Genomic DNA, 24679 nt, shown 5'->3' on the forward strand with positions numbered 1-24679 from the left:
ACCGTAATTGAAAAGTAATTAGGCCGTAATTAGACGTAAATTTTACGTAAATGCCCAGTATATAAACTGTTTTCACAACGTAAATTGACGTAAGTTAGAGTAAATCAAGTCGTAAACCCTACGTAAAACAATCGTAAATGACCCGTAATTGCTACGTAAATAACCATAATTAGGTACAGGAACGTAAAGTGGCCATTTACGAATAAATACGTCTATTTACGAGTAGGATTGGCGTACTTTACAATTTCAATACGATGATCGTAAATTCGATTTACGTGCTATTTACGTCGATTTACGAGCGTGCGGGCTAATATGCATTCAAAAAAGTACAAAACAAAAATTCAAATGCTTTGGCTGCACCCATGGCACCACTTTCCTTTATATATATATACTAGAATCCATGGCCCATATATATATATATAGAAGATGTAGTAGAAATTTCTGTTGATGTCACATACGCCAAGAGAGAGACAAGCATTTTGAATATACACAGCAACTGTTTCTCTATTCATATATATTAATAAATAATTAACACTTTGACATTGACATTTGCATTAGAAACTAAATCCAGATGCTTGTTCTTCAGCTATAGCAGCTAATTCTTTCAAGAATTCATGATACACAACAATAGCAAACAGCCTGGATGTGGTGATTTTCTTTCGTGGCCTTGACCACTCTCTCTCACCATTTATGGATTGACTCTGGGGAACTTTCACATGCAAACTATCATTATTGAGTTCTCGAAAAATAAGTGTCTTCCTTGCTCTTGCAATCTTTACATCCAGTCCATCAGTGATTTCACTCAACTCATCAATTTGAGCTTTGATTTCTGTCAAGACTTGGATCAAATTTGGAACACGAGGTTTCACCTTGAGATTTGGACTGAGCAGAAATGAAGTAAGCAGTGGCTGAGGAAAGAGAGACAACTGAGTAATAAGACCAGTAAGAAGAAGATTGACGTGATGTGGATGAGACAGCATGTCGCTCACTTTATCAATAACTGTACACAGAAAGAGTGCAGTGCGTGGAAAACCATCTGTTGTTTCCATGACCGTATGGTCCCTTCTGTGATCCAGAGGCTTGTCATACACATGAGACCAAGAAAAGCATCCAGAAGCACACCTTCTCAACTTTGCACGGGCATCAACCACATACTTGTAATAACTCACCTCTACTGGATTGAATGTGGGAACAACAGACATATTCACTGACTCTAACAATGATGTGTTTGTTGGTAGATTACATCTTTCAACACGTGGTGAGCCATGCAGAGTCGGAACAGGTGAAGACCGAAGACTTTCTGGTGGACTGCTTGCAGGAGTGAACACTTTCTCTTCTGACTGATTGTAGAGTTGCTCAGCTCGAACGCAGCAATCCGGGATAAGAGAAAGAAACTTCTCAGCAGCCTTCTTACTTGTATCCACCTCTCCAACACAATGTCGTTCACTTGGGACTATATGATCACAAGGCAACAAATAGCTAAACAAATTGTAAATTAGATAAAAATATAAACATATTTTCACATGCCATACTTGAATACTAGTTGCAACATAACCTCTTCACAGTGAAGATCAATTAAGGTTTGAAAAAGGGAAAGAGATACAGCACACAGCTGCTTGTTGCTGTCATATTTCAACTGCTTGATTATAGTGTCCATGACGACCTTACCATTATATACTGACTTTGTGATAAATTGTACGAATTCTCTCAATAGCAGTGGCTCTGTTATTTGCTCAATAAATAAAGAGAAATATGCAGTGACTGAAATTCGACCATAAGTATTTGGTTGATGAAAGGCAGGAGCCATCACTTGAACCAGAAACAGGTCATGCATCAGAGACAACACTGTCTGTGTCACACCTGGAATTGACACCTGAAAGGTAAGTTGGTTATGAGCAGCCAGAACTATGAAACTACGTAAATGCATCTCATGCCACAAAAACAAACAGACACAGCGGCAAAGAGATGAATCTCCAAGCAGACATACATACATATGCATGACAACAATGGCATGTTCACTGAGAGCAATGATGACAAACAGGCATACATACTTACAAACATACATTTTTTCTCTTATGGAAGGTATCTCCTCCCATTAAGTAAATTAGATTACTGTAATACATATTTGCAACATACTTTATATATTAAAACTTCAACAGAAAAGCAGACCAACTCTTAACTGTCAGCCTTGTCATCTTGATGTGAGAAACATATGGATCTAAATGCACATACAACTAGCACTTCATTGTATGGGTATATGTAAACTTCTGACATAAAAATGAAAATAACACTAAACAACAGAACTCTGCTATTGCTATTCTAAGCCTCCTTCCATCAGCTGATAAACATTCAAAACCTCTCGAAGTGTCTCCTACTTCCTCATATTTCTCAGTGAGTTGCTGTGTCTCATGTTGAATGAAATACTCAAAAACCTGTACTCTGTCTTCTGTGACACTCAGATCTTGACCAGCTTCTTTGCCACTCTGGCATGCATGTGTCTTGTTTGTTTTAGATTTCTCTCCTCTCTTTTGGCACCTCTCGCTGCATGAAAGATAGCGCCTCCAGGTGTGGGGCTACCAGCCAAATTCTTCTTAGTGTGTTGTTTTGAGACACTCGTCAGTTCAATTCAATGTGGTGCAATCCCCAAACACAGTTCAGCGTGTCTGTTTGTTCTTTGCTCGCAGGACATACATTCTCTCATGCTAGTTTCCACCATGTCAATCTTTATTTTGTCAGTAATACTCCGTGGAAGATTTTCCAGAGTATGTCTCTGTCCCATGCTGTTATTAATTAAGTTTGGTGATACTTCCTTTACTGTTATCCATTCGTGATTCCATTTGCTACTGCTCACTTGGAGATGGTAAAGCTTTTCCCAATGTACATCAGTGAGTAAGTTCACTCGTTGGTCTTTCTATACCATTTTGTACTAAGCATAGATATAGTTGATGTGTTGTTATGTCTTGAAAAGTGGCGTGGTTCTTATGAATCATTCATCAAACACATTTTTTTGGTATATGTGCTGATCTGGACTTGAGTGCAATGCCCGTGCCGATGGTAACTTCTGCCATTATGTAGGGATAATTTGATAGATGATGCGATCTAACTGAAACATCAAGGTCCTAGGATTCGGTTGGCAAGCGAACAATCTCTCTCTCTCTCTCTCTCTCACACACACACACACACACACACACACACACACACACATCCAGCCTGTGCCATGGACACACAATACAGGCCGTTTCCTGGCATTTCCTTAGTGGGAAGCAAGGGATTTCCCCACAGCAGTTTGCTCAAACATTCTTCATGTCATTGGCTGTTGGAAGTTCCTTTCTCCTTCAGCGTTTTTCTACCAGTGTATATTTGTCTATATATTTCTGGTAGTTACACTAGCACTCTGATAAACGGTTCCCAATTTTGCATACTGAAAACACATAGCTCCATTCTGTATATTCCAAAGCCTTTAATAAGCAAGATATCACATAACATTTTATCATTGATGAACTTTGTGGATCCAGTATTTTTTGAAGCAACTACATCAAATGGCTGTCATTTTCATGATGAAATGACAATCCTTCTGAGTTGATCATATTGACACAGAGTGATTGTTTTGCCAGAGGTGCTAAATTTCTCTACAAATACTTCCAAATCACTTCTCCAAACTGTCTTCTGTGACTGTCAGCATTGTCAATATCTTGGTGAGATACCACATCTGGGCTAGTGCAAATTGTTTTACAACTACTGCTCTACATAAGAGTTGCCTTTGTGAAAACCTGCTCAAGGTACGTACGTAGCTTGTACTTTGTCAAGCTGTAAAATTCCAATTTGTGTGAACCATTGCGAGATAGCACTCCATAAACTCCATAGTGAGTATCTTCACTGATTCGTTGTCCTTTGATGTCAAGTGGTGAATCTTGTCTGTTTCTCCATCCAAAATCCATAACCCGTTTGGTTTATTCCTATTGAGTTTCGAGCTACTTCAACCTTCTCTAACTCTTCATTTAGTGCTCTAAACTGTCATTTGTGGTAATGTAGACAGTAAGGGGTCATTCAAATTATCGACAATTTCATGAGCGTAAAAAGCTCACGTTAGGAGGAGAGGGTCATGGCCTCTGTATGCTTTATAAATGTTGATTGGTAGCAAATGGCTTGTGCCAATTCTTCTGTTTTCCAATTTCATCATGCATTGTTCCCATGCTAGTATGTACGAGAATTGCAAACATGTTCGACCGCAGCAGCCTGTTCCAATTTTGTTCTAGAATAACAATGTTATCAGCCGTCTCTAAAGAGCCTAGCTGTCTCTATCACAACTTTCTCGCTGTTTTCGTATTTGTCCAATTGAATGACCGGAAACCTCGAGCTGACATCATTTGAGCGGATCAACTGGAATGGAGGAAGAACTGTATCAATACAGAAGCATTGAAGGCTTCTGCATTGAAGATCACGTCAACGCTCTAATAGATAAAACCATGGTGAAGCTTTTGGGAAGAGAGGCTTCAGAAAAGAGTGCGCTTTGTACACTCGTGAAATTGTGGATATTTTGAACGACCCCTAACATCAACTGCGTATGCAGACACTTTGAAAGATTTGTTGCTCGGTTCAAGCATGAGAGCTCTCTTAACTCTTTTGTTCGGTAGTGTTGTTTGCAGTAATGGTTCTAAACATACTACACACAGCATCGGGGGAAAAGGGTACCCTTGGCATATGCCTCTTGTCCCTAAGATACTCTTCATGTTTGCCACCCATTTCCTAAATATGGCGTCATATTTCATTTACCGTGGTTTTATTCAATGATGGAAATTGGGACCAAAATGAAAGGCTTCGAGTACAGTTTGTAAATACCCATGATCCACTCTATTAAATGCCTTCTCTTGGTCTAGTCAGACTACTTCAAGAAAAATATTGTTCTGTGTTTACAATATGTGATGAGGTCTTGCATCACCAGGCAGTTGGCACAAATGGTTCTCTGAGAAATGGAGCAGGTTTGCGTGTCGTCAATCACTATTCCCATTACTCTCTTAATCTGTTTGCCAACAACTTTGACAAGACTTTATAATCCATCTTGAGCAATGTCATTGGTCTCCAGTTTTGTAGAACTTTCTTGTATATTAAGTTGATGTGTCCTATTGATTGTGTGTACAAAATTTGTCCTTTCAAGTACGCTTCGTTAAAAAGATATCCTCGCCCGAAATATTCCATAGGCATTTATAGAACTCTACACAAAGACCATCTGTTCTGGAAGCTTTACTTGGTTTAAGTTGTTTCATCGCCTCTGTGACCTCTTCCATGTTTATCGGCTCTTCAAAATGGTAATCATTCTTTTCTGGAACTGCCGCTTCAATGTTTGCCATATACTGTTGTATACTCTCGTTTGCTATTTGTCGGCGATGCTGCAAATAGCATTTCATAGTAGCTTGCTTTTGGTACTAAATCTGTTCCTTGGTGTGCTATCTCACCAGTTTCTGTTTTAATATTTATGAGTTAGTCTGTCTTCCTTGTACTGTCTCAAATTTGTTAAAACATTGTGTTGAAATTTCTCCACTTTCAATCCAAGCTGTTATTGTTCTTGTTTGTTGTCCTTTCCGTCCTTCTGTGTCTAAGGCCTTGAAACATTTCTGAAGAGTTAGAAATTTATTTCTTGTCACTCTTTGTGTCCCCTTCTTGGATTTGTCTTAGCGTTTGATAATGCGATTTCTCCAATTTGTCCATTGCTGTAAGTTTCTTTTGCTTTGCTGACACCATACTTCTGAGTCAAGCATCACATCTTGCTTTCCCTATATCCTAGCCTTGCGAGCCAAGCTTTCCTCCGTGTTCACTGTGCGACTTCCATGTGCTGTTCGCCTGATCGCATGTGAGAAGAGGTACTTGAGCCGGAACTGCTCACAGAAAGAGATATAGCTAGCAGATAATATAGGTCAAGCAAAGCTTCCTACCAGTGGATATGGTGACATGGTACTACTGGATGCCCTGCATTGATACAATCTTCTAGCTCAGTACAACCACAGTGGCTTAGTACAACTATGGTGGCTCTTGTTCAAACTAAAGCCCTGTCCACACTGGCAACTGGATCACAAATGGATTGCAATAAATCCAGTCCACATCGGGAGGTGGTTTCGAACCACAATCAGTTGAATTCAATTAGAAATAGTGAGCGTTACCTCCACGTACGCTATGAGTGTAGTTGAAACATCTAACCCTTCTCACTCGTCTTTGTTCTCGCTCACCTTACGTCACTGTATCAACATTTTCCACAAGCAAAGAACCCACACATACACATCAGTCATTAGTCACGTATAAAAATGAGGCGGAGGTATAGTTTTCAAAGTGCAGTGGTGACACTCACTAGCCCGATTGGATCGCTATCAGCAGGATCCCGATTCAATCATGATCCATTCTGGTCTAGTGTGAACAGGGCTTAACTAGATTACAAAATCTGCCTACCAAGCGGTGCTCATGCTACACACAATAAGTATAGGAACACATGATGATACGTTTTGATTATTATATATTATATACCATTCATTTCATTTTATTTTAGATGGCTAAGAACAAAACTTGCACAGTTTTCCTCTAAAGAAAGTACTTATATTTACTATCACTTTAATAAGTAGCTTAAAGTTCTACAAACTTCCCTAGGTTTTTTTTCTATTGACATATGAATACGACATTTGTAGAACTGATGAACATTGTGCTACAGATATATAAATTGCTCACCTGCACAACTGAATTGACAAAACTCAGAGAGTTGACAAAATTTACAACTTGTGGAATTTGAGTCCATAAATTTCTGTCCAAGTGATGCCAGTCATCCCCTATCACCTGTGGAAGACCAGTTGGTAGAGCAGAATACAAACCCGCCATGCCACCAACCAAAACCTGTGCAAATCAGAAAGCAAAGATATATGATTAGCAAACGCTTACTGAGCACTTAGATGATATGAAAGTGACAAGTATTAGGACTGACCGACAATGCATTAGTGCTCTCTTGCATAAAGCTAGGTAAGAGAGGGCAACACCCTAACAATATTTAGATAATGCTCTCAGTTAACTAACACTAGGTCAATTTACCGAGACTTTGTCAGAGCTACAGTTATTATAAAGTAGGTTTGTATGGCTGTATTGATAACAGTATACAGACAGTCAGAGCCAGTTGGCCACAGCTTATTGTTATTGTTATTGTTGTTGGTGCACACAGAAATCTGGTGCAAGTACATACAAACAAACACACACATAACTACCTATACTACTAAATAAACATATCAGTGTTGATCTACAGAGAATAACAGTGTCAATTCTGAATAATGAACAACTAATACCTTCTGCATGCTGTAAATATGTTAGATACTTAGTGACTGTCCCACACACTTAAACTCTACACAGTTAGAATGTTTGTTCTGTTCTATTCTAAACAATAGTGAACAGAGAACAGAATGTATACATTTCACACCAACTATGCAGGACCATTTCTAGTTAGAACTGTCCTCAGCTATTGACATGCATAAGACTCTCTTTGACTCAACTTCAGAGGATGGTAGAGACAAAGCAAAACAGATATTAGCACAACCTGCCAACAACTAACCGTGCAGAAATTTGAGTTTTCTGTCACATATCGCAGCAATCGTGGATGTGAAGTTGAAATTCCTAAAAGAATCATAATGCCATCTCGTGCACTCGTCCCCAGTGGGTCTTCATCGTGAATATATGGCAACAAAAAAGAGAAAAGGGTGAACTTGCTATGTCCAATGTCAGGAGAAGTATCCAAAAAGAACAAGTCAACAAGTGAATGGTCTCTGTTCACAACCTCACACAACTCCAAAAGCAAGTTAACAAGAGCCAAGTCCACTGTATGTCCAGTCCCCTTTTCCTGGTGCTGTCTAGCACACGAGTGCAGCAATCGTTTGAGAGGCCGAACGATTTGGTCGTGTATTAGCAAACATTGGCTTGACTTTCCCAACCATAACTGATACAGTCTTAACAGCATCCGCTTGATTTCTTCAGAAGCAGATCTAACACTAGCTTTGTACAGAGTCTCCAACATGTTCTCTTTCAAGACATACTGCAAACAAGGACCTGGAGCCGCGCCTCCTTCCTCACATATAATCAACGGCAACATTGCACTTAGAGAAGAGTTCAAATCTTTGAGTAGGCGAGCTGGAACATCTCTATCAAAACATTCACTGAGCTCTTGTAGAAACTGTTGCGTTTCCTGCCACAGAGACGTCAAAGTATCCAAACATTCCTCAGAACTACGGTCGTCCATCTGATAGAATGAATGCGACCCAGCACGTAGAGGCAGCTCTTCCGATAAACCTTCAAAGACGGCGAAACCCGAACCCTCCATAAATTCCATTTGTTCGAACAAGCGAACAAGTTAGTAAGCGCGCATGCGTGGTAGAATTTAGTACGTACATTTACAATACAAATCTTTATAGATTGTTTTAAGTAGGATTACTGCATTGCTACATGTGCTCAGTTTTATTACCATCTCTCTTCTTCCAAAAATCAAAGATGCGCGAGGTTGTATGAAGCGCGAGGACTTCGTTGACACGCCTACGTTGGAAAGTTGGAAGGAGGAAGCTTGATCGTCGTACGGCGGTGTTTGGTCATTGGTGAGTGTCGATTGAATTTGTCTGTGAGAAAAACTGTGTGTAGAGAAAGAAATTGGAATGAAGTAGGTCCCCGGTACAGTCGGTATCCCTGGCGGCCTTTTACTGCCCAATAGTGGCTCATTTATCGGATTCAATGTCATCAAATTGCACATGCCTCACTGCCGTTTTCTCTACGCAAGCTATACTGAGTATAGATTGGCCACAATTCTTGTAATTATGCATGAATAATTGCAGATATTCAATTATGAATTGCAGTCGGTTCCATGTAGTACTGTATCACAACCATTACTGAATTTAGTTGTATTGTAGTGCAGGAGTGACTTTATGACAAGTTGATTATGGGTTTGTGTTGCAGTTCATGGGGGAACCGGTGACTGAGATTCGTAGTGACATCAATCGACCTGTGCCTCCAGGATGGCAACGACTGCACTCTGATGAAGGAACTTACTACTGGCATTCAGCTACTGACACATCACAGTGGGAGTACCCCAGTCAGTTAAGCATGAAATCTAGTATTCGCCATTACAGTAGAACATTGTTAATAGTGAACCATTGATAATTTATTATGATAGATTGGGTATTAAGCATTTGGAATCCTAAGGTCATTTGTGGACATGCATTTACATACTATTTGATTTAATTATTTTTACCTGAGGATATCTATTTATTGCAAGGTAGTAGTATACTTCTACGTGTACTTTATTGTTATTGCTATGTCACACACTGGTGTAAAAAAAGATATACAAATAAGAGAAATAAGAAAAAAGATAAGTCTTGCTATATCCTGTATGTACAAACGCAAAATGTGGGAACGAAGTTTTGTTCTTCTTAGAAGAGGCTAAAGAGGTACGCTGTTTCAAACTTCTTCTCAGAAGAGGTCTTGTGACCTCTTCTGCTCTTCTGAATTTTGGCAAAAGAGAAGAATCGCTGCATAGACAGTAGCAATAGGAATGTTGGAAATCATTGGGGTAGTGGACATGTTGACTAGGTTCTCTAAAGACATTCTCTTGAACTGGCAGCCAAGTCAGGAGAAATGACAAGTGGGCAACCAGAATATCAATTGTTTTTATGAGGGTCCTTTACTTTTGTCAACACAACGCTGTGCACTCCACTCATCTAACATCTCAAAGACATTATGCATCTTGCAGCAATAACCACACCAACATCTGAACTGCACAATGCTTTTTCAAGTCATTTTACTGGAACCTGCTCTTGAACTGCACCCACCCTTTTGACATAGAAGAAGTTACAAAATGCATTCTGGGTTTTGGAGGCTCTTAAATGAATACTGTGTTTACATAGAAATCTGATTCACACTTTTCGGCTGACCCGAACTGGCTTGATGCTCTTATGTTGTTTGCACTGAACTTTTGCATTTTGACTGCAATTGCAAGAGAGAGGTGTGGTGTGGAAAAGAAGTGCAAACAACGTAAACTGTGTCGAACTTGGCAATGTGGCATCTAAAGAATTTTACTGCTGTCATTATTTTGTGCTAGAAAGTGCAGAACAGACACTTCTTTCCACTTTAATGCATTACTGCTGCTAGCAGAAGAATGCCATGTGTTTGCGTGTTAGATGTCCTCATTTAACTAGGTCAGCTTAGTCAGCTCGCTTGGTGGTGGCACATGGACAGCTTGGTGTGGCTTGGTTTGGCTTGACTTTTTTAGTTGACTCAGGACAGCCTGAGCTATCCCGGTTTGACTGTTTTGTGTGAACTCGGTGTAATGTATTGATGTTCTGTATTTTGATAATTCAAGCAATAGTACTAATCCCACTGGCTCATGGTAAACATAAACCCATAATTGTTGTCCACAGCATATTTGTGCAGTAGGCAGATTTCAATAATCCTATTAGTTTGCAACTCATTCATAGCAAGCCAAGGCTTTGTGTTTAAACTATAGTTTAGCTTGTTTTAGCTGGCAACCCTTACCATCATCATGAACAGCACAATTACAGTAATGTAACACTGTCAGACAACAAGGTTCTCATTGAAGAGGACTTGTATGCAGAACCTCCTATTGAAGATGTGCGTACTCTTCAGCATGTCTTAGAAACAGACAGAAAAACAGGTATGAAATCGGTATATGTGAATGTGGATGGAGGTGGCTTAATCAGACAGCCAGTTCCTGCACGATTACCCAGAATGTCTGGCAGGTCGAGTCAATCTTCAGGCAAGACTGAAAGAGGAGATGTCAATAAAGATAATGACATAAAAGTCATTGACAAAATGCAAGCATGCAACACTTCAATGGAAGTAGAAAGTGTTCATATCAAGCCAAAAGCAAGTCCTCATTCGAAATCTATTGATTATGATATTCCAAGAGTGGTGAGATCATGCTCTCCGCCTGAAGTTGCTACTTCTAGTCATCAAGCTCTTCGTCGTGTTAAGTCCACTCCATTGGAATCAAATTATGATGTTCCAGTGGTTCCACCTAAGCAAGGTGTTGTACAATCAGAGACTAGAGATCATGTCTATAGAATTCCACCGACTACCAAACCTAGGCCACAGCTTCCAAAGCCTTATCGGGCAAAATCGGGCAAGTCCATTGATTCAATTGATGATAGACAAAAAAGGGTACCACCCAAAAAGCCACAGCGTCGTACAAAGAGTGAAAGCAAGATGTCAACTAGTCCTGATGATTTGGACCCTATCTATTCACAGCCACCAGATAGCCAAATGCCAGCTACAGATGAGCGCAATTATGCTGAGCCACACAACAGCCAAGTGAAGTCGGCTGCTCAGAAGTTATACAACAAGCTGGAAGGAGGTGTGCGGGATGATGAGTCAGCTAAAGAAGGAAAAGCTCTTTATGATCAACTGTTGAGTACCTCCTCAGTGCAACCTTTGCCGATGGTCAACTCTAAAGTTGCTGAATATAGTCATTTGGAGAGTAAAGAGATAAGAGGTTTGGACGAGAAGGAGAAACTGAGACGAATGAAAGAAGAGAGGCTAAAGTATCACAACTATGAAGAATTGGATCAGCCTTTGCAAGCAACCATGGAACAACTGCCTCCTAATCAGGTTTGACTGGTGCAGATTTATACAATAGGTTCTGCAAGTGTAACTAAGCTGTTGGTATATACGAACAGTTCGTAAATACTAAACCATCTAAGTACAAAGATTTCTCTGATGATGAAGCAGTGAATTCCAAGAAGAGACAGATACAGGTTTGAATATACACGTAGATAAGATAGCATAGAAATTTATATTTATGTGTGCGATACTATAACTGCAACACGTTATATCGTGAATCTGTGATGGGCTTACTTTGTCAATTTATCTATGTCCCTGACTATAATTTAGAGCATTATTAGCTTGTGAGATAGCAGCTGTTTTTAGCATGTGAGTATGGCAATTATATTGAACTTTATTACTTGCGTTTGTTGCTTGCTATGACTGGATGTCATAAATAACATACTTTACCGGTAATCTTATTTGAACAGACAACTAGTCAATCTGTACATAATATTTTCTGAAGACTTTTTGTTTGGATGTGAATTGATATTTAGGATGTTGAAATTGCAGCAGGAACTGGAGATAATCTTTATGAAGTTCTATCAGATCATGAGCGGTTTACTGAATCAGCAAATGATGATCAGGTTAATTTCATTTTATTTTATGCTTTTAACACTTTGACATGACGTGGCTGGCTTTTATGGAAGGACGGAGATGGGGAGAGAACAAGTTTGAAAAGCATGGAAAACTATAGTGTAAAGCATGACAAATTGGAGGATGTTGACGAGTTGGCTTGGGATGACACACCAATAGAAGCTGCATTTAGAGCAACACAATCACCTAATCCTACATCTAATAGCTCTCCATGGAACAGCACTGCCAGCAGTGAACAGATTGACAGTGTTTATGCGGTTGTGGAGCAGAAAAAGAAGAAAGGTGGTTTAAAGAATGAAGATGGACTGCCAGATGGATGGGAAATTGTTAATGACAGTGAGAGAACGTACTACTGGCATGTACCAACTGGAGCAACACAGTGGGAGAAACCAACAGTTGAGACGATACAGGAGAGAGACAGAACTTATACAGCCGAGAAACCACCACCTGTACCAGTAAGAGCAATGAAATGTCATTTGCTGTGGTGTAGTTTTTACAAGATTGTGATGTATCTTGGGATTTGTCTCACAGTCAAAATTTAACAAAATTAATACCTACCTTTGGAAGTTGGATAAGAAAGTGTTATACGTTTTCACTTGTCAGTTAAAAATTTGTTTGACACATTACCCGTTTTAATTAATTCTCAAACTTGTTTCAATACATTAAGCTTTGTAATTCTCATTAACCAAAAACACTACATATAACCGAGTCACGGGCACCTAAACAGCATTCTGCTAGATTGATTACATGGACATTACTGAAACATTTGTTTTTTATAACTATTGTACTGTTCAATATCCATGACCTTTTTCTTTTGCTGCTTGTCTGTCATCTGTTCTTGCTTATCTGTTTTTCAAATGTTAGCTGGTCATCAATGATCTCAGTGATTTGTACATCACCAGCTGTAGGAAAGTTTAAAACATGTTATATATATCAAAGATATCTGTTCGGCAGTCTGGAGTTTTTGTGGACATAGTTGCTAGGGAACCAGAGAGAGAGAGAGAGAGTGATTATGTCAAGATTCTTGACAATGTTGCTTGCTACTTTTGTTGAGGATACAGCGAAGAAGTCCAGGTAGAGCAGTCAGTAGGCTCATCTTAAAAATGTTAAATAGTGAAATTAGTTGATTGTTGAATGCTAGATGTAGACATTTTTATTGCTCGTGTCTTTAGATTGTAGATAATTCAGTATGAAAGAGTGAACTGCTACAGGCTTAAGAACTGCCACAGGCTTAAGAACTGCCACAGGCTTAAGACTTCACTTGGCCAGTTAGTGCTCTATTGTTTGGTAGTGCTTGGCTACTAAGCTTAGTGGCTGCTGCAGAGATCTTTATACTAATTATTGACAAGTAGACAAATTAGACACTGTTTACATTTTCATATCTGAAATGTGAATGGAGCCAACTTGCCGTACTGCATGTGAAGAATAGCTAGGTACAATCGTTGAGGTCTCAAATTAGTAAAAATATTATTGTTGAGTATGAGATGAGCTACCATGTTTCCTAAATACCTACACATTACATTCTTAGTCTGTAGTTAATATCAGAAATAATAGTGTGGCAAAGACAGACAGAACAACTGGATTAGTGCTAGTTATCAGTATGCAAAGATCTGCAATTGAATGGCAATTGTTCTTTTATAAACAGTAAAGATGAAACAGTTTTGGTTATCACATTTAGATTTTGTTAATTTATTTGCTTGGAAATTTGCTTTTTATTTTTCCTGCCCTTGAATGCTGCAAGAATTTAGTGTTACCAGTTACTGAGTATCATGTTAAACAGTATGAGCTGTTGCATTTCTGATAGCTTAATTAATTTGTGACTGTACTTGGAAAAGTCAGATACATGGAAATCTACTAATTTGAACAAATGTTATTTCTGAAATGAGCTGCAACTAATCAAACTAGTAACTGCCTTATTTGGATACCTTTAATATTTTAAATTCTAGTACTGAACAGAGATACTGTACTGAGTGTCAATTCAACACTGCAAAGTTATCAATGTTGTGTTGTGATTGTAGGTAAAGACAGATGCAGCAAATTTTTTGGTGGGAGCTGTTCAGTCATCCGCTACTAATGTTGATGCTGATGTTGGTCTAACGAGTCGAATGAAAGAACTGAAGTCAGCTGACATGAGATTCTCTTCTCTAAATATAGGAGGATCATCGCCAAACATGAGAAGACGCTTGAATATGACAGAAGAGTCAGTGGATGGAGTAAGTCACACACGCACATGCACACGCACATGCACACACATACACAGGCATGCACACGCACGAGCATGCACGCACACACACACACCCACATGCATGCGCACGCACAAATGCACACAAATGCACACACTCATGCACACGTGCACACACACACACACACACACACACACACACACACACACACAAACACACATACACACACACACACACACACACAATGCACACACTCATGCACACGTGCACACACACACACACACACACACACACACACACACACACAAAACACACATACACACACACACACACACACACACACACACACACACACACACACACACACACACACACTCACACACACATGCATACACACAAATGCACGCACGCATGCACACGTGCACGCACAGGTGCACACACACACACACACCTTGAAAAACCTTGAACCTTGAACCCGCTCATCGTAAAAGTGATGGTCGTGGTGTCCTTGAGCATAGAGCACTGGACAACCGACTAGAGCGTTTCATTAACTGTTACAGAATCAGCTGTGTCTGGTGAGGTCGCCCTTTCGACGAAAAAGTCTACCACAAAGGCAAAGATGGTCACTGCTTCTGTTGTTGGCCACACAATCATTGGTCCTCTTATGTTGACTTCTAATTCCTTTATTGCAGAATGTGTGCCACTGAGATCTATCTATGCTAGACTGTACCAATTATCCCCAGTTCCAGTGGCTTGTAGATCAGATGTTATTCTATCATGCCACCTCTTCTTGGTCACATGCACACACACACACACACACACACACACACACACACACACACACACACACACACACACACACCACACACCTGGAACCTGGAATTCCACCAATACCCACTATGGGCTTCGGCATTGCAGAAGTTTCTGCTAGGAAGTGCGGTCAGTGGCTTGTAACAGGTCAATATTCAGTCTCATTGTATGGTATCAATCCAACTGTTTTTTGGACCATGCTGGGGGCGTTTTACATTATGTAATTTGCTTCTCAGCAACAGCTTTTGTGGATGAGAGACATTTATCCATTCTAAGTGACCAAGCCACTGTAATCTTTGATGTTGAATTTGACATTTAATTGGTTCTTCCTTGGCAGACTTCAAGTTGATGGTATTTCTTATCTTGTTCAGTCTTAATTGTTACACCCAATATAGATCTAATACAATGCATATGAAAAGTGGTCAGTCTTCAAATATCTACTTGAGTAATTGCCGAAGTCTCACAACCATATAATAAAACTGGCATCACTAGTGATCTAAAGACTTGCAGTTTTGTGTTCTTGCTAATCCTCGGTTGGTGAAAACTCTACATTTCCAAAAATGATCTGCTTGCTTTCTGAATACGTTTGACAACCTCTGTGTGACAATCCCTAGACTTAGTCACAATGCTGTCCAGATAGCAAAATTCAGAAACATTCTCCAGAACAGAACCAGCTATCAAGGTGTTTGCTTCTTCAACACCAATGCTCAAGATTTTGTTTTTTAGTGTTGATCCTCACACCCCATTTCATACAAGCATCATGGAAAGCATTCACCATTTGTTGTTAACTCACTATTTGACGTACCTATTAGAGCCAAATTGTCAGCGTAAATGGAAGCTGTGATCTCATGTGTACTTTCAGGTTTTACTCAGTAGTTCATGAATAGGCCACCGTCTGTTCTGTAAGCAATTTCAATGCCATCTTTAACATTGTCCAGAGTCTCACGCATAAGTCTGTCCATAAACAAATTGAACAAGATTGGAGACAACACACACCCTTGACGGACACCTGTGGTTACTTCAAACCTTGATGAGGTTTCTTTTCTATTTCGTACAACACAACCTGTACCATCGTGCAGGTCAAACAATCAATCTAACCACTTCATCTTCTATACCAGAATCTTTGCAAATGTTAGTATGAGTGTGTCTTGGTAAAGAGTCAAATGCTTCTGAGAGCTCAACAAAACAAATATGTAAGTTGATCTGTGCTCTACAGCCTTCTCAATGACTTGTTGTAGTACCCATATCTGGTCAATTGTTCCCCTTTGAGGTCGAAACCGCATTACTCTTCCAAAAGAGAAGGTTCTATCACTGGTCATAGCCGTCCTAACAAAACATTGGCAAGGACTTTCCCAGGAATACTGAGTAAATGATATCTCACGATAGTTATCACATACAGTCATTCTTTGTTAATAATTGAATCAGAACCTAATATTTCCATTCTTGAGGAACTTTACCAGTCTTCCAGATCAATTGTATAATCTTAATTTAGTCAGTCAAAAAGTTCAGATGGTCCAGCTTTGAGAAACTCTGCTGCTATTCCATCCTGACCAGTTGCCTTACCATTCTTCAACTTTCTAATGGCCTCTATAATTTCTTCATCATCATTGAGTGGATTGCCAGGACCCAAATAAGGAGAGACACCAGTATCCAAGGTTACTGGACTTGTCACATTCAATGCTGACACACACACACACACACACACACACACACACACACACACACACACACACACACACACACACACACACACACACACACACACACACACACACACACAGTCACAATTGCACGTTCATAACACAGAGCCACATTTTTAATAACAGTGCACTTTGCTTCGTTGAATGAAGTTGTTTGAGTGTAGATTCAGACATTCACTGCTGTGAGTGTTGGGTGGGTTCAGTTGGAGGAAAGTCAGTTATTAGGTGGAAAGGGAAGCTCAGCTGTAAGTGACTCTATTTATTATATCGTGCAAGGCAAGGCAGTTGACAAAGATGGGAATCCTGTAATAACAGGACATATGTGGGAAAAGGTGAGGCCAGAGATATGTTGGTTTTAAGTAGTGGCGATGATAGTTTATGACATTTGAAATTAGTTGTTTCCTCATCTTACATCTTACACTACTTTTGTTTGTAGTCTAGTTGTCTTCAAGTGAAAATTAGTGTTTTATGGGAGTGGCTTTGCTATATTTCTGTTGGCAACTGATGTTGATTATGTGAGCTATAGTTTTGTTGCTAAATGCTGTACTATTAGAGCGTAGGAACATCAGCTGCATCATTTGCATGATGGTAGTGTTTAGTTGGAATTTGTCACTTCAGTTGATCAAGGAAAAGATGTGAAATCATCGACTACTGGCAAATGTAGATGACATCAAATTGCAAACGTTTTGTCTGTTCATATGACTTGGTTGTTTGTGTGATGATTTGATTGCTGTAAGTGAAATCAGTTGGAAATGTTTGGTGATCTGTGAACACATGATGATCACATTATTGCCAATCTCCAACTGTCTACTCTGTTCTTGCACAGTAGGTTGTATTTAATACATTAGATGATTATGAAATGCTGGCATGGTATGTCACATTGTTTATTGAATTTGACTGTTTTTGTTGACTTAGGAGAAAGCATTGTATCTTCAGCTTCATGGTGTTATGCTGAAACTTATTGACACAGATGATAAGAAAGTTCTTATGACTCAGAGTATTGCAGGCATTCGGCTGTTTGGGGCAGGAAGAGACTGTGGACAGTTAGTCATCTTTAAATTTATGTTGTGGTTTATGATTCGTGTTTTGTATTGTTTCTACATTGCACCTGCAAGACCACCTGAACAATGACTTTGTAATGCAATATCAACCATAACAACTAAAATATTACTTAATCAATACCCAGTCTAGGACTTCAGTTTTATCTACTGAGACTCATAGCACCGTATCAATTTAAACGATGGATTGACTATATTGACACACTATGAGCGTTGACCTAAGAATTAATTGATTTTAGTTCGGAATTTTTGCTGATTTAAACGATGGATTGACTATATTGACACACTATGAGCGTTGACCTAAGAATTAATTGATTTTAGTTCGGAATTTTTGCTGATACTCATCTGTGGGACAGTATGCTTATGATGTTAAGTAGGGACAAACCCATACTGCTTTGTAATAATAGGGAATTGGGTAAGCAGACTATCCAGAACACTTTCTCACCATCAGATTGAGCAGGATTGGAGTGATATCCTAGAAAGTGAGGTGCGTCATATTGGTCTGTCTTCTGGCTGAGGCATCAAACCAAAGGTGAGACGTACTGGGCAGCTGATCAGCAGTGGCCACCTGTTTCAGGCAATGAGGCCACGTTGTGTCTCAAGAAAAGATAAGGAACTGGAAGTTTCCTGGACCAAATTAGGTTTACAGTTTCTGGGTCAAGCACATCATGTGTCTTCATGGTGACTTGACTACAACCTCATGTTTTGGGTACTAGACTCTGTGTTCGACTGGTTATCTCATCGAACACTACCCTTATACCTAAGTATGGCAAGACTGACCAGACCAAAAAACTACCAGTGTATCACGTGTTTATCTGTCTTCTATAAGACCCTCACCTCAGTCGAGTCGTCAGACAGAGGATTGCAGGGTATTTGGTTCGGAGAAACCTCATGGCATTAGAGCAGAAGATTTGTCAGCAGGGTTCTTTTGGTGCAAAAGATCAGCTGTTGATTAACAAACTGCTTACCGGAGACTGTAAGACCAGGCACAGGAGCTTGATCATGGCTTGGGTGAACTACCAAAAGCCTATGACAGCATGCCACACAGTTGGTTACTTCAATATCTTCAGCTGCATAAGATTAGTCCAGTCTTGTGCAGGTTTTTGTCACGTGTGATGAAGAATTGGAAGACATGATGGTGCTTTCCTATGGGAACGGTGTATCATCAAGACAAGGCTCATATGGATCAGACGAGATATTTTCCAAGGTGATTCACTATCTCCTCTTCTCTTTGGTATGGCTCTTCATCCTCTCGTCATGGAGTTACGCAGAAGTGATTACTGGTATTGGATGAGCATTGGGCATGGTGAGACTGCCAAATATCAACTTGTCAGTCATCTGCTTTACACGAATGATTTGAAACTGTATGGCTGAAATCCTAATCAGCTGAAAAGAGTTGTTGCACACGGTTTGTACCTTTTCTGGTGACATTCAGATGAAGTTTGCAAAGTCTGGACAAGTGTGCTGTTGTGCACTTTGTCAATGGCAAGCTCTCTGGACACAATTCTGGAATAATGGTAGGAAAAACGGACACTATCAACTATCTGGAACCGGGTCAAGTCTAGAAGTATTTGGGTGTGGACAAGAGTAACGGTATCCAGCACAACACTATGTGGGAGACACGCCATTGTGAGTACTTTCATAAGGTGAAGATGGTTTTCCGGACTGAGTTGTATGGTCGGAACAAAATTCTGGCCATCAACGGGTTTGCGATACTGGTTCTCACTTACGGTTTGGTGTCATTCATTGGAGGATCACAGACCTGCAGCAGGTTGATCGACGGACCAGGAAACTTGTCTCTGTGCACAGTGTCTACCGTCCTATGGGAGAAGTTGACCAGGTGTACACTCCGTGCACCGGGGCAGTTGGGGTTTACAACAGATCAAATTGACGTAGCAGTCTTGTATTGTGGGGCTGGACTATTACCTTTGTAGCAGCTCTGATCCTTTCATGCAAATGGTACAGGAGTGTGATGCTAGGAAGCCACATGAAAATGGGACTATTCTGTGTGGTGGTGTCTTTGAGCAAGCTCCTCAGACAGATGCAAACATTTCCGCATGTGCAGCAGTTCTCATTGTGTACAGTCCAGGAGCAGAAAACCTATGCACGCTCAGTATCGCCATCTCACTGAGAAATTATCCGTGGACATGAAAGAGACTTACGGATGGCTGAAGTCATTAAATCTCCTGCTGCAGTGGAGGGACTGGTTGTTGCTGCTCAAGGCCAAGCTCTTTGGACTCGGTATTAATAGCACAACGTTCTGCATAGAGATGTCAGTCCCACTTGCTGCTTGTGCAGTGCAGGCCTGGAGACATTCGACCACATTGTGGCAGGCTGTAGTGTCTTGGCACCGATGGACTACACTGATCAACACAATCAGCTAGCCTCCATTATCCACTGGGACATTTGTTGTCTTGTTGGGGTTCCAATGGAGAGCAGATGGTATCGACATCATCCTGATAGGCTTGTGGAGATGGACAACATCACTATGATGTGGGATATAGCCATCTCTGCTGCTAGGAAGATCGGTGCCAATTGTCCTGACATCTGTTTCAGACAAACACTTGTCTTCTTATTGATATCAACTGTCCTGCTGATGGCAACATCACCAGGAAACAGGCTGAGAAGTGACGAAATACAGTGACTTGTGGGTGGAGGTAAGCTGCATGTGGCAGTGTCAGACACTGGTTGTTTCAGTGGCGTTGGAAGTGTTGAGCACAGTGCATGCAGATATTGCACGTGACTGGACATTATTCCAGGTTATTACAACCTGCAGCAGTTACAGAAAACAGTGCTTCTTGGATCCAGTCTTCTGTCTAGCAGCCATGATGGCCTAAGCACCTCTGAGGCAGGCCTCCGGTGCTTTACGAGAGACTTTACAAATCAGACTGATCTGGTTGAGCACGACAATAATAAATTCTTGAATCTAGTCAGATTCTGCGTAGTCATGTCTTCTGTCTAGACAGCTATGATGGTTTAAGCACCTCTGAGGCAGGGTTTGCTTTCGGTGCTTACGATAGACCTTACGAACCAGACTGATCTGGTTGAGCACGACATATGTTCATATCACATCAGTCAAGGTACAGCGTGCCCAAAAGAGTGCAAAGAAAGGAACAATAATTGTAGACAAGAAAGTAACTGAAAGCAAAGACTACCGTATACAGATTTAGAAATAGAGATATTAGCTATCTATTGAAGTGTACGTAGCGCTTGCTGCAGTTCCTTATAAGATAACGCTAACAAATTGCCTAGCTGTGCATAAATATCGTCAGCCCTACAGTTCCTGTTTAGCAGCTAGCCCAATCCACGTGTTAGAGAGTTTCTAGCAACAATTTCTGCCTCTCCCCCCCCCCCACATACACAAAATTTGCAAATGTTTGATCCTGGAACAAGCCTCTTGAGACGTGGCCTCAAATCTTACTGAGATGCAGTCTTTGGACTTCATACCAAGACTTTTCTAAATGTCTTTTCTAAAGGCAGTATTGACTGTTGTCATTAGGCTTGAGTTCTGTTTATTCCATAGATGACATCCATAGCTCAAATAGGAAACAGCTGAGTATCGGTGACTTTCATCCACACATTGTCTTTCGAACAGATTTTTCCCAATCTAGCAACAATTGGGGTAACTGCTCCATAGTACTTTTTACTTTTCTTTATATTGTATTGCCGTCATGCAAATTTGTTTTCAGTGAGATGCCCAGATGTTCATGTAAGCAAGGTTTTCTCTGTTCAGATGAAACTCGGGATCAGTGATAGACTTTCGCTTGTTTTTCCCTAAAAAAACCAGCAATGCTTTTCTTCTCATTAAATATCAAATATGAGACAAATGTTGACAGGCTCTATCATTAACAATTAACAACTACCACTGGTTAATTAGGCAAAAAGTTGATGCCTATATATATGTAATTTTTAGTGACACCATTGAGTATGGCAACAAGCAGCACAATAACAGCACAGTTTATGAAGAAGAAAATATATGAGGAGTAAATGTTGGTAAACAAACATGGTTGCTAGTGTTCTGTGTTGCTGTTACTGCTATACATCCAAGAACTTATTAAATCATCTTCTTAACTTGTCCTCACTCACAGCTGCATTAACTATCTACACTCATGTATATATTGACTCATCAAGGCTTGTTATGTGGTAACAATGCAAACATAACAACCAAACTTCTATAACTATTCAGATTTTCAAATTTTGGAAGTTCAGTATCGTGAATGTAAAATCTAGTCGTTGTAAACAGGATTTCAGACAAAGATGGCCATATTTTTGCAATCCCACTTGCTCATATTAGTTTGGGTAGTTTATTCAAATGAATGTGGCATTTCTCAGTTGTCTGGATGTAGGACAATTAACTGTACCACTGCTGTCAGGAACTTTGTCAGCAGGACGTAGTGATAAAAAGAAGAAGAGCAGGATTAGACCACAAATAAATCATATGGTCTGACATTTTGTATTAGCAATATGCAAATTTGTAATAAATTCCAAGGTCAAGTAACTACCACATTTACGTTTTCGGCTGTGGGAAAGCTTTGAAGGATTTGGATCTTATTTTATGCAATCAGTGCACTGATTCTGCTGATGCTTGTGCATGTCAATCTGCAGTTCAATGAGACAGCTTCTTTCTCAGTTTGGTTTTGCCTTGTTTAGATCAGTTTTATGTTTGTTTACGCATGTGCCTGTCTTTGTTTGTTATGCTTGTCTAGTTTATAGTGTAGCAAGTCTTTTAATTAACTAATTTGTATTCAGGCACTTTGCATTTGTTGCTCGGGACAAGGTGACTCGGCGTCATCGCTGCCATGTCTTTCAATGTGACGTTCCTGGCAATGTAGTTGCTATGGCATTAGAACGAGTTTGTAACAAGGCAATGAAAGAGAGAGAAGAACGGAAGCGTCAAGAGCAACTTGAAGAAGCAGGTCATGTTGGAAGACGCTTAGCACGGCTGGGTGATATTGGTGTCTCAACTGAGCAAGAGAAGAAGTCATTTGCAGCCACTTACTTGGGCAAGACAGATGTACCAAAAGGAACGGGTTAGTGAGGCTTGTCTAGCAAGAGAAACAACGTCATACTTTGTATTGCAGGTGTGGAGGTAGTGCACAATGCAATTGAGAAATTGAGGGCTTGCAATCCTCGAACCTGGCAGGAGGTTATTATTGAGGTGATGTCCAGCAGTGTCAAACTTATAGACCAAAAAACTCAGCAAGTCATACAAGAGCATAGAGTTTCTCTTATCTCATTTTTATCACTTGCAAAAGACAAACAGTAAACACCTACTTTCAGTGAGTTATGCCATGCAAATGACTGTTATGTTTCTCATGTCTCTAGCTATTGTGGGTATATCACTAGTCCTAGTCGTGAAATCCACTGGTGTCATGCATTTGCAAGTGAAGAGTCTAGTGGAGGTCTGACACGTGCCATTAAAGAGGCATGCCATGTAATTCTTTATCATTTCATGACATTTGTGTTGTATTCTACATGGTGTCTACGTAGACTCGGTATAACAGTGTTGTTGAGTCTCGGCAAGGTCTACAGCAACCATCTGTGGACAAAAATCCTGCACTGCCTGTCTCAAACTTTCACAAAACATCAGCCATCTCCGCAGGTGCTGGGGCTGCAGTGTCAGCATCACTTGCTCCTTCATCTTCAGATGCTGCTGATTTGTCAACTGATGGTACAAGTGGACTTCAGGAAGGAAAGACAATGAGAGGAGTGAGATTGACATAGAGCTGTGGTTTTCGGCCTTGCTATGTGTGTTAAACTGTGTGATGTTGTAGACTCTTCGATCTTTGTTTACAAAGCTTGACCCTCGTCGTTCAACCAAGAAAAGTGTATGGCTGTATCTAATTACAATCATATATTTATGTAATTGTTGTTTGTTGTAGCAAGAGAGCTTACCCTCTGTTTCTTCCTATGTACACTACATGGGCTCAGAAAATATGCGATCACGTGATCTAGATTTTAAAGAAGGCCTTGATGGTGCAATGAGGGTAAGAATCGTCTTACTCAGTTGTGTGAAAGCAACCAATGTTTTATGTCTTACTTAAGCGGTTAAAGAACAGTCGGTTCGTTATTGCTTGTGAATGTGCTGTGTCAGCAAGTCATGTCACATTGATTGACAGCCAGAGACGAAGTTTCTCAAAAAGACTTTTTCCCCTTCTCTCCATCATGTACAGTGACCGGCATGAGTGAGTCAAGAATCAATGTATTCAGCAGACGTATCCACGGTTCTCTCTATGTGCTAGGGATGTGTTTGGATTTATCACAAATAAAGACAAAATTCATGTCTGTCATGTTTTTACAAAAATGGGGGTCAGCTCTATACTTGTTTGTGTTTCAATAATGTACATAATAATATTACTATTTCCTAATTTAGAAATGTGATGTTGATGCTGTATGTCAGGCAATTCAGAGTCGCATCAAGCAAGCCTAACAAGACAAACTTAATGATTAAGCTGTTTGATTATTGGACATTGTTTTCTTATGGTTGCTTGTAGTTCTTCACAGAACTGTCACACTTGTGAGGCGACAGCAGTCCTCCAATCATCTGTGGAGTGTTTTAGTTGTGCATCTAACAGTGTCAGATTCTTAAACTTCATGTTTTTAATGGTTGTGCAGATGTACTGTCTATTTAGTTATGATAACATAAACATATAACGTACAATACTAAACCATATGTGGGTCCTCTCTTCTTTGTTCATGTAAGTGTCATATC

At 40.1% G+C, this 24679-nt stretch overlaps 2 protein-coding genes across 4 annotated transcripts; one reads left to right on the forward strand and one right to left on the reverse strand.

Moving 5' to 3' along the window:
* Positions 1-483: 483 nt before the first annotated feature.
* LOC134189635 (FHF complex subunit HOOK-interacting protein 1A-like) lies at positions 484-8322 on the reverse strand. Of its 3 annotated transcripts, none has more exons than XM_062657976.1 (5): positions 7577-8322; positions 6712-6873; positions 1683-1873; positions 1533-1622; positions 484-1479 (listed from the first exon to the last, which is right to left on the reverse strand). In XM_062657976.1, exons 1-5 carry the CDS (start codon positions 8255-8257, stop codon positions 555-557), a joined length of 2049 nt encoding a protein of 682 aa, XP_062513960.1. In that variant the 5' UTR covers positions 8258-8322; the 3' UTR covers positions 484-554. The 3 variants fall into 3 exon arrangements, with proteins under 3 accessions (XP_062513960.1, XP_062513961.1, XP_062513959.1); XM_062657977.1 differs by having other exon boundaries at positions 484-908; positions 990-1479; positions 1533-1873; XM_062657975.1 differs by having other exon boundaries at positions 1533-1873.
* Positions 8323-8536: 214 nt separating this feature from the next.
* LOC134189540 (uncharacterized) lies at positions 8537-24660 on the forward strand. Its single transcript, XM_062657841.1, has 18 exons — positions 8537-8606; positions 8962-9097; positions 10523-11628; positions 11697-11774; positions 12117-12206; positions 12270-12671; positions 14235-14429; positions 17074-17241; positions 17825-17952; positions 22717-22997; positions 23049-23229; positions 23293-23401; positions 23458-23676; positions 23742-23795; positions 23850-23954; positions 24013-24152; positions 24210-24276; positions 24341-24660. Exons 2-18 carry the CDS (start codon positions 8965-8967, stop codon positions 24395-24397), a joined length of 3513 nt encoding a protein of 1170 aa, XP_062513825.1. The 5' UTR covers positions 8537-8606; positions 8962-8964; the 3' UTR covers positions 24398-24660.
* The last annotated feature ends 19 nt before the right edge of the window (positions 24661-24679 follow it).

This window comes from Corticium candelabrum, chromosome 14, assembly GCF_963422355.1.
Source record: "Corticium candelabrum chromosome 14, ooCorCand1.1, whole genome shotgun sequence".
In the NCBI taxonomy this organism is placed as follows: Eukaryota; Metazoa; Porifera; class Homoscleromorpha; order Homosclerophorida; family Plakinidae; genus Corticium; species Corticium candelabrum.

What these genes read in the sequence shown, in the direction of transcription:
- LOC134189635 (XM_062657975.1), bottom strand. Translation starts at nt 8,257, where the DNA reads ATGGACGACCGTAGTTCTGAGGAATGTTTGGATACTTTGACGTCTCTG. An exon ending in TTGTCAATTCAGTTGTGCAG is followed by an intron (nt 1,874 to 6,711) that starts GTGAGCAATTTA and finishes CTTACCTTTCAG; the next exon opens with GTGTCAATTCCAGGTGTGAC. An exon ending in ATGTTGCAACTAGTATTCAA is followed by an intron (nt 1,480 to 1,532) that starts GTATGGCATGTG and finishes CAATTTGTTTAG; the next exon opens with CTATTTGTTGCCTTGTGATC.
- LOC134189540 (XM_062657841.1), top strand. Translation starts at nt 8,965, where the DNA reads ATGGGGGAACCGGTGACTGAGATTCGTAGTGACATCAATCGACCTGTG. An exon ending in GCAGGAAGAGACTGTGGACA is followed by an intron (nt 17,953 to 22,716) that starts GTTAGTCATCTT and finishes ATTTGTATTCAG; the next exon opens with GCACTTTGCATTTGTTGCTC. An exon ending in GTCGTTCAACCAAGAAAAGT is followed by an intron (nt 23,796 to 23,849) that starts GTATGGCTGTAT and finishes TGTTTGTTGTAG; the next exon opens with CAAGAGAGCTTACCCTCTGT.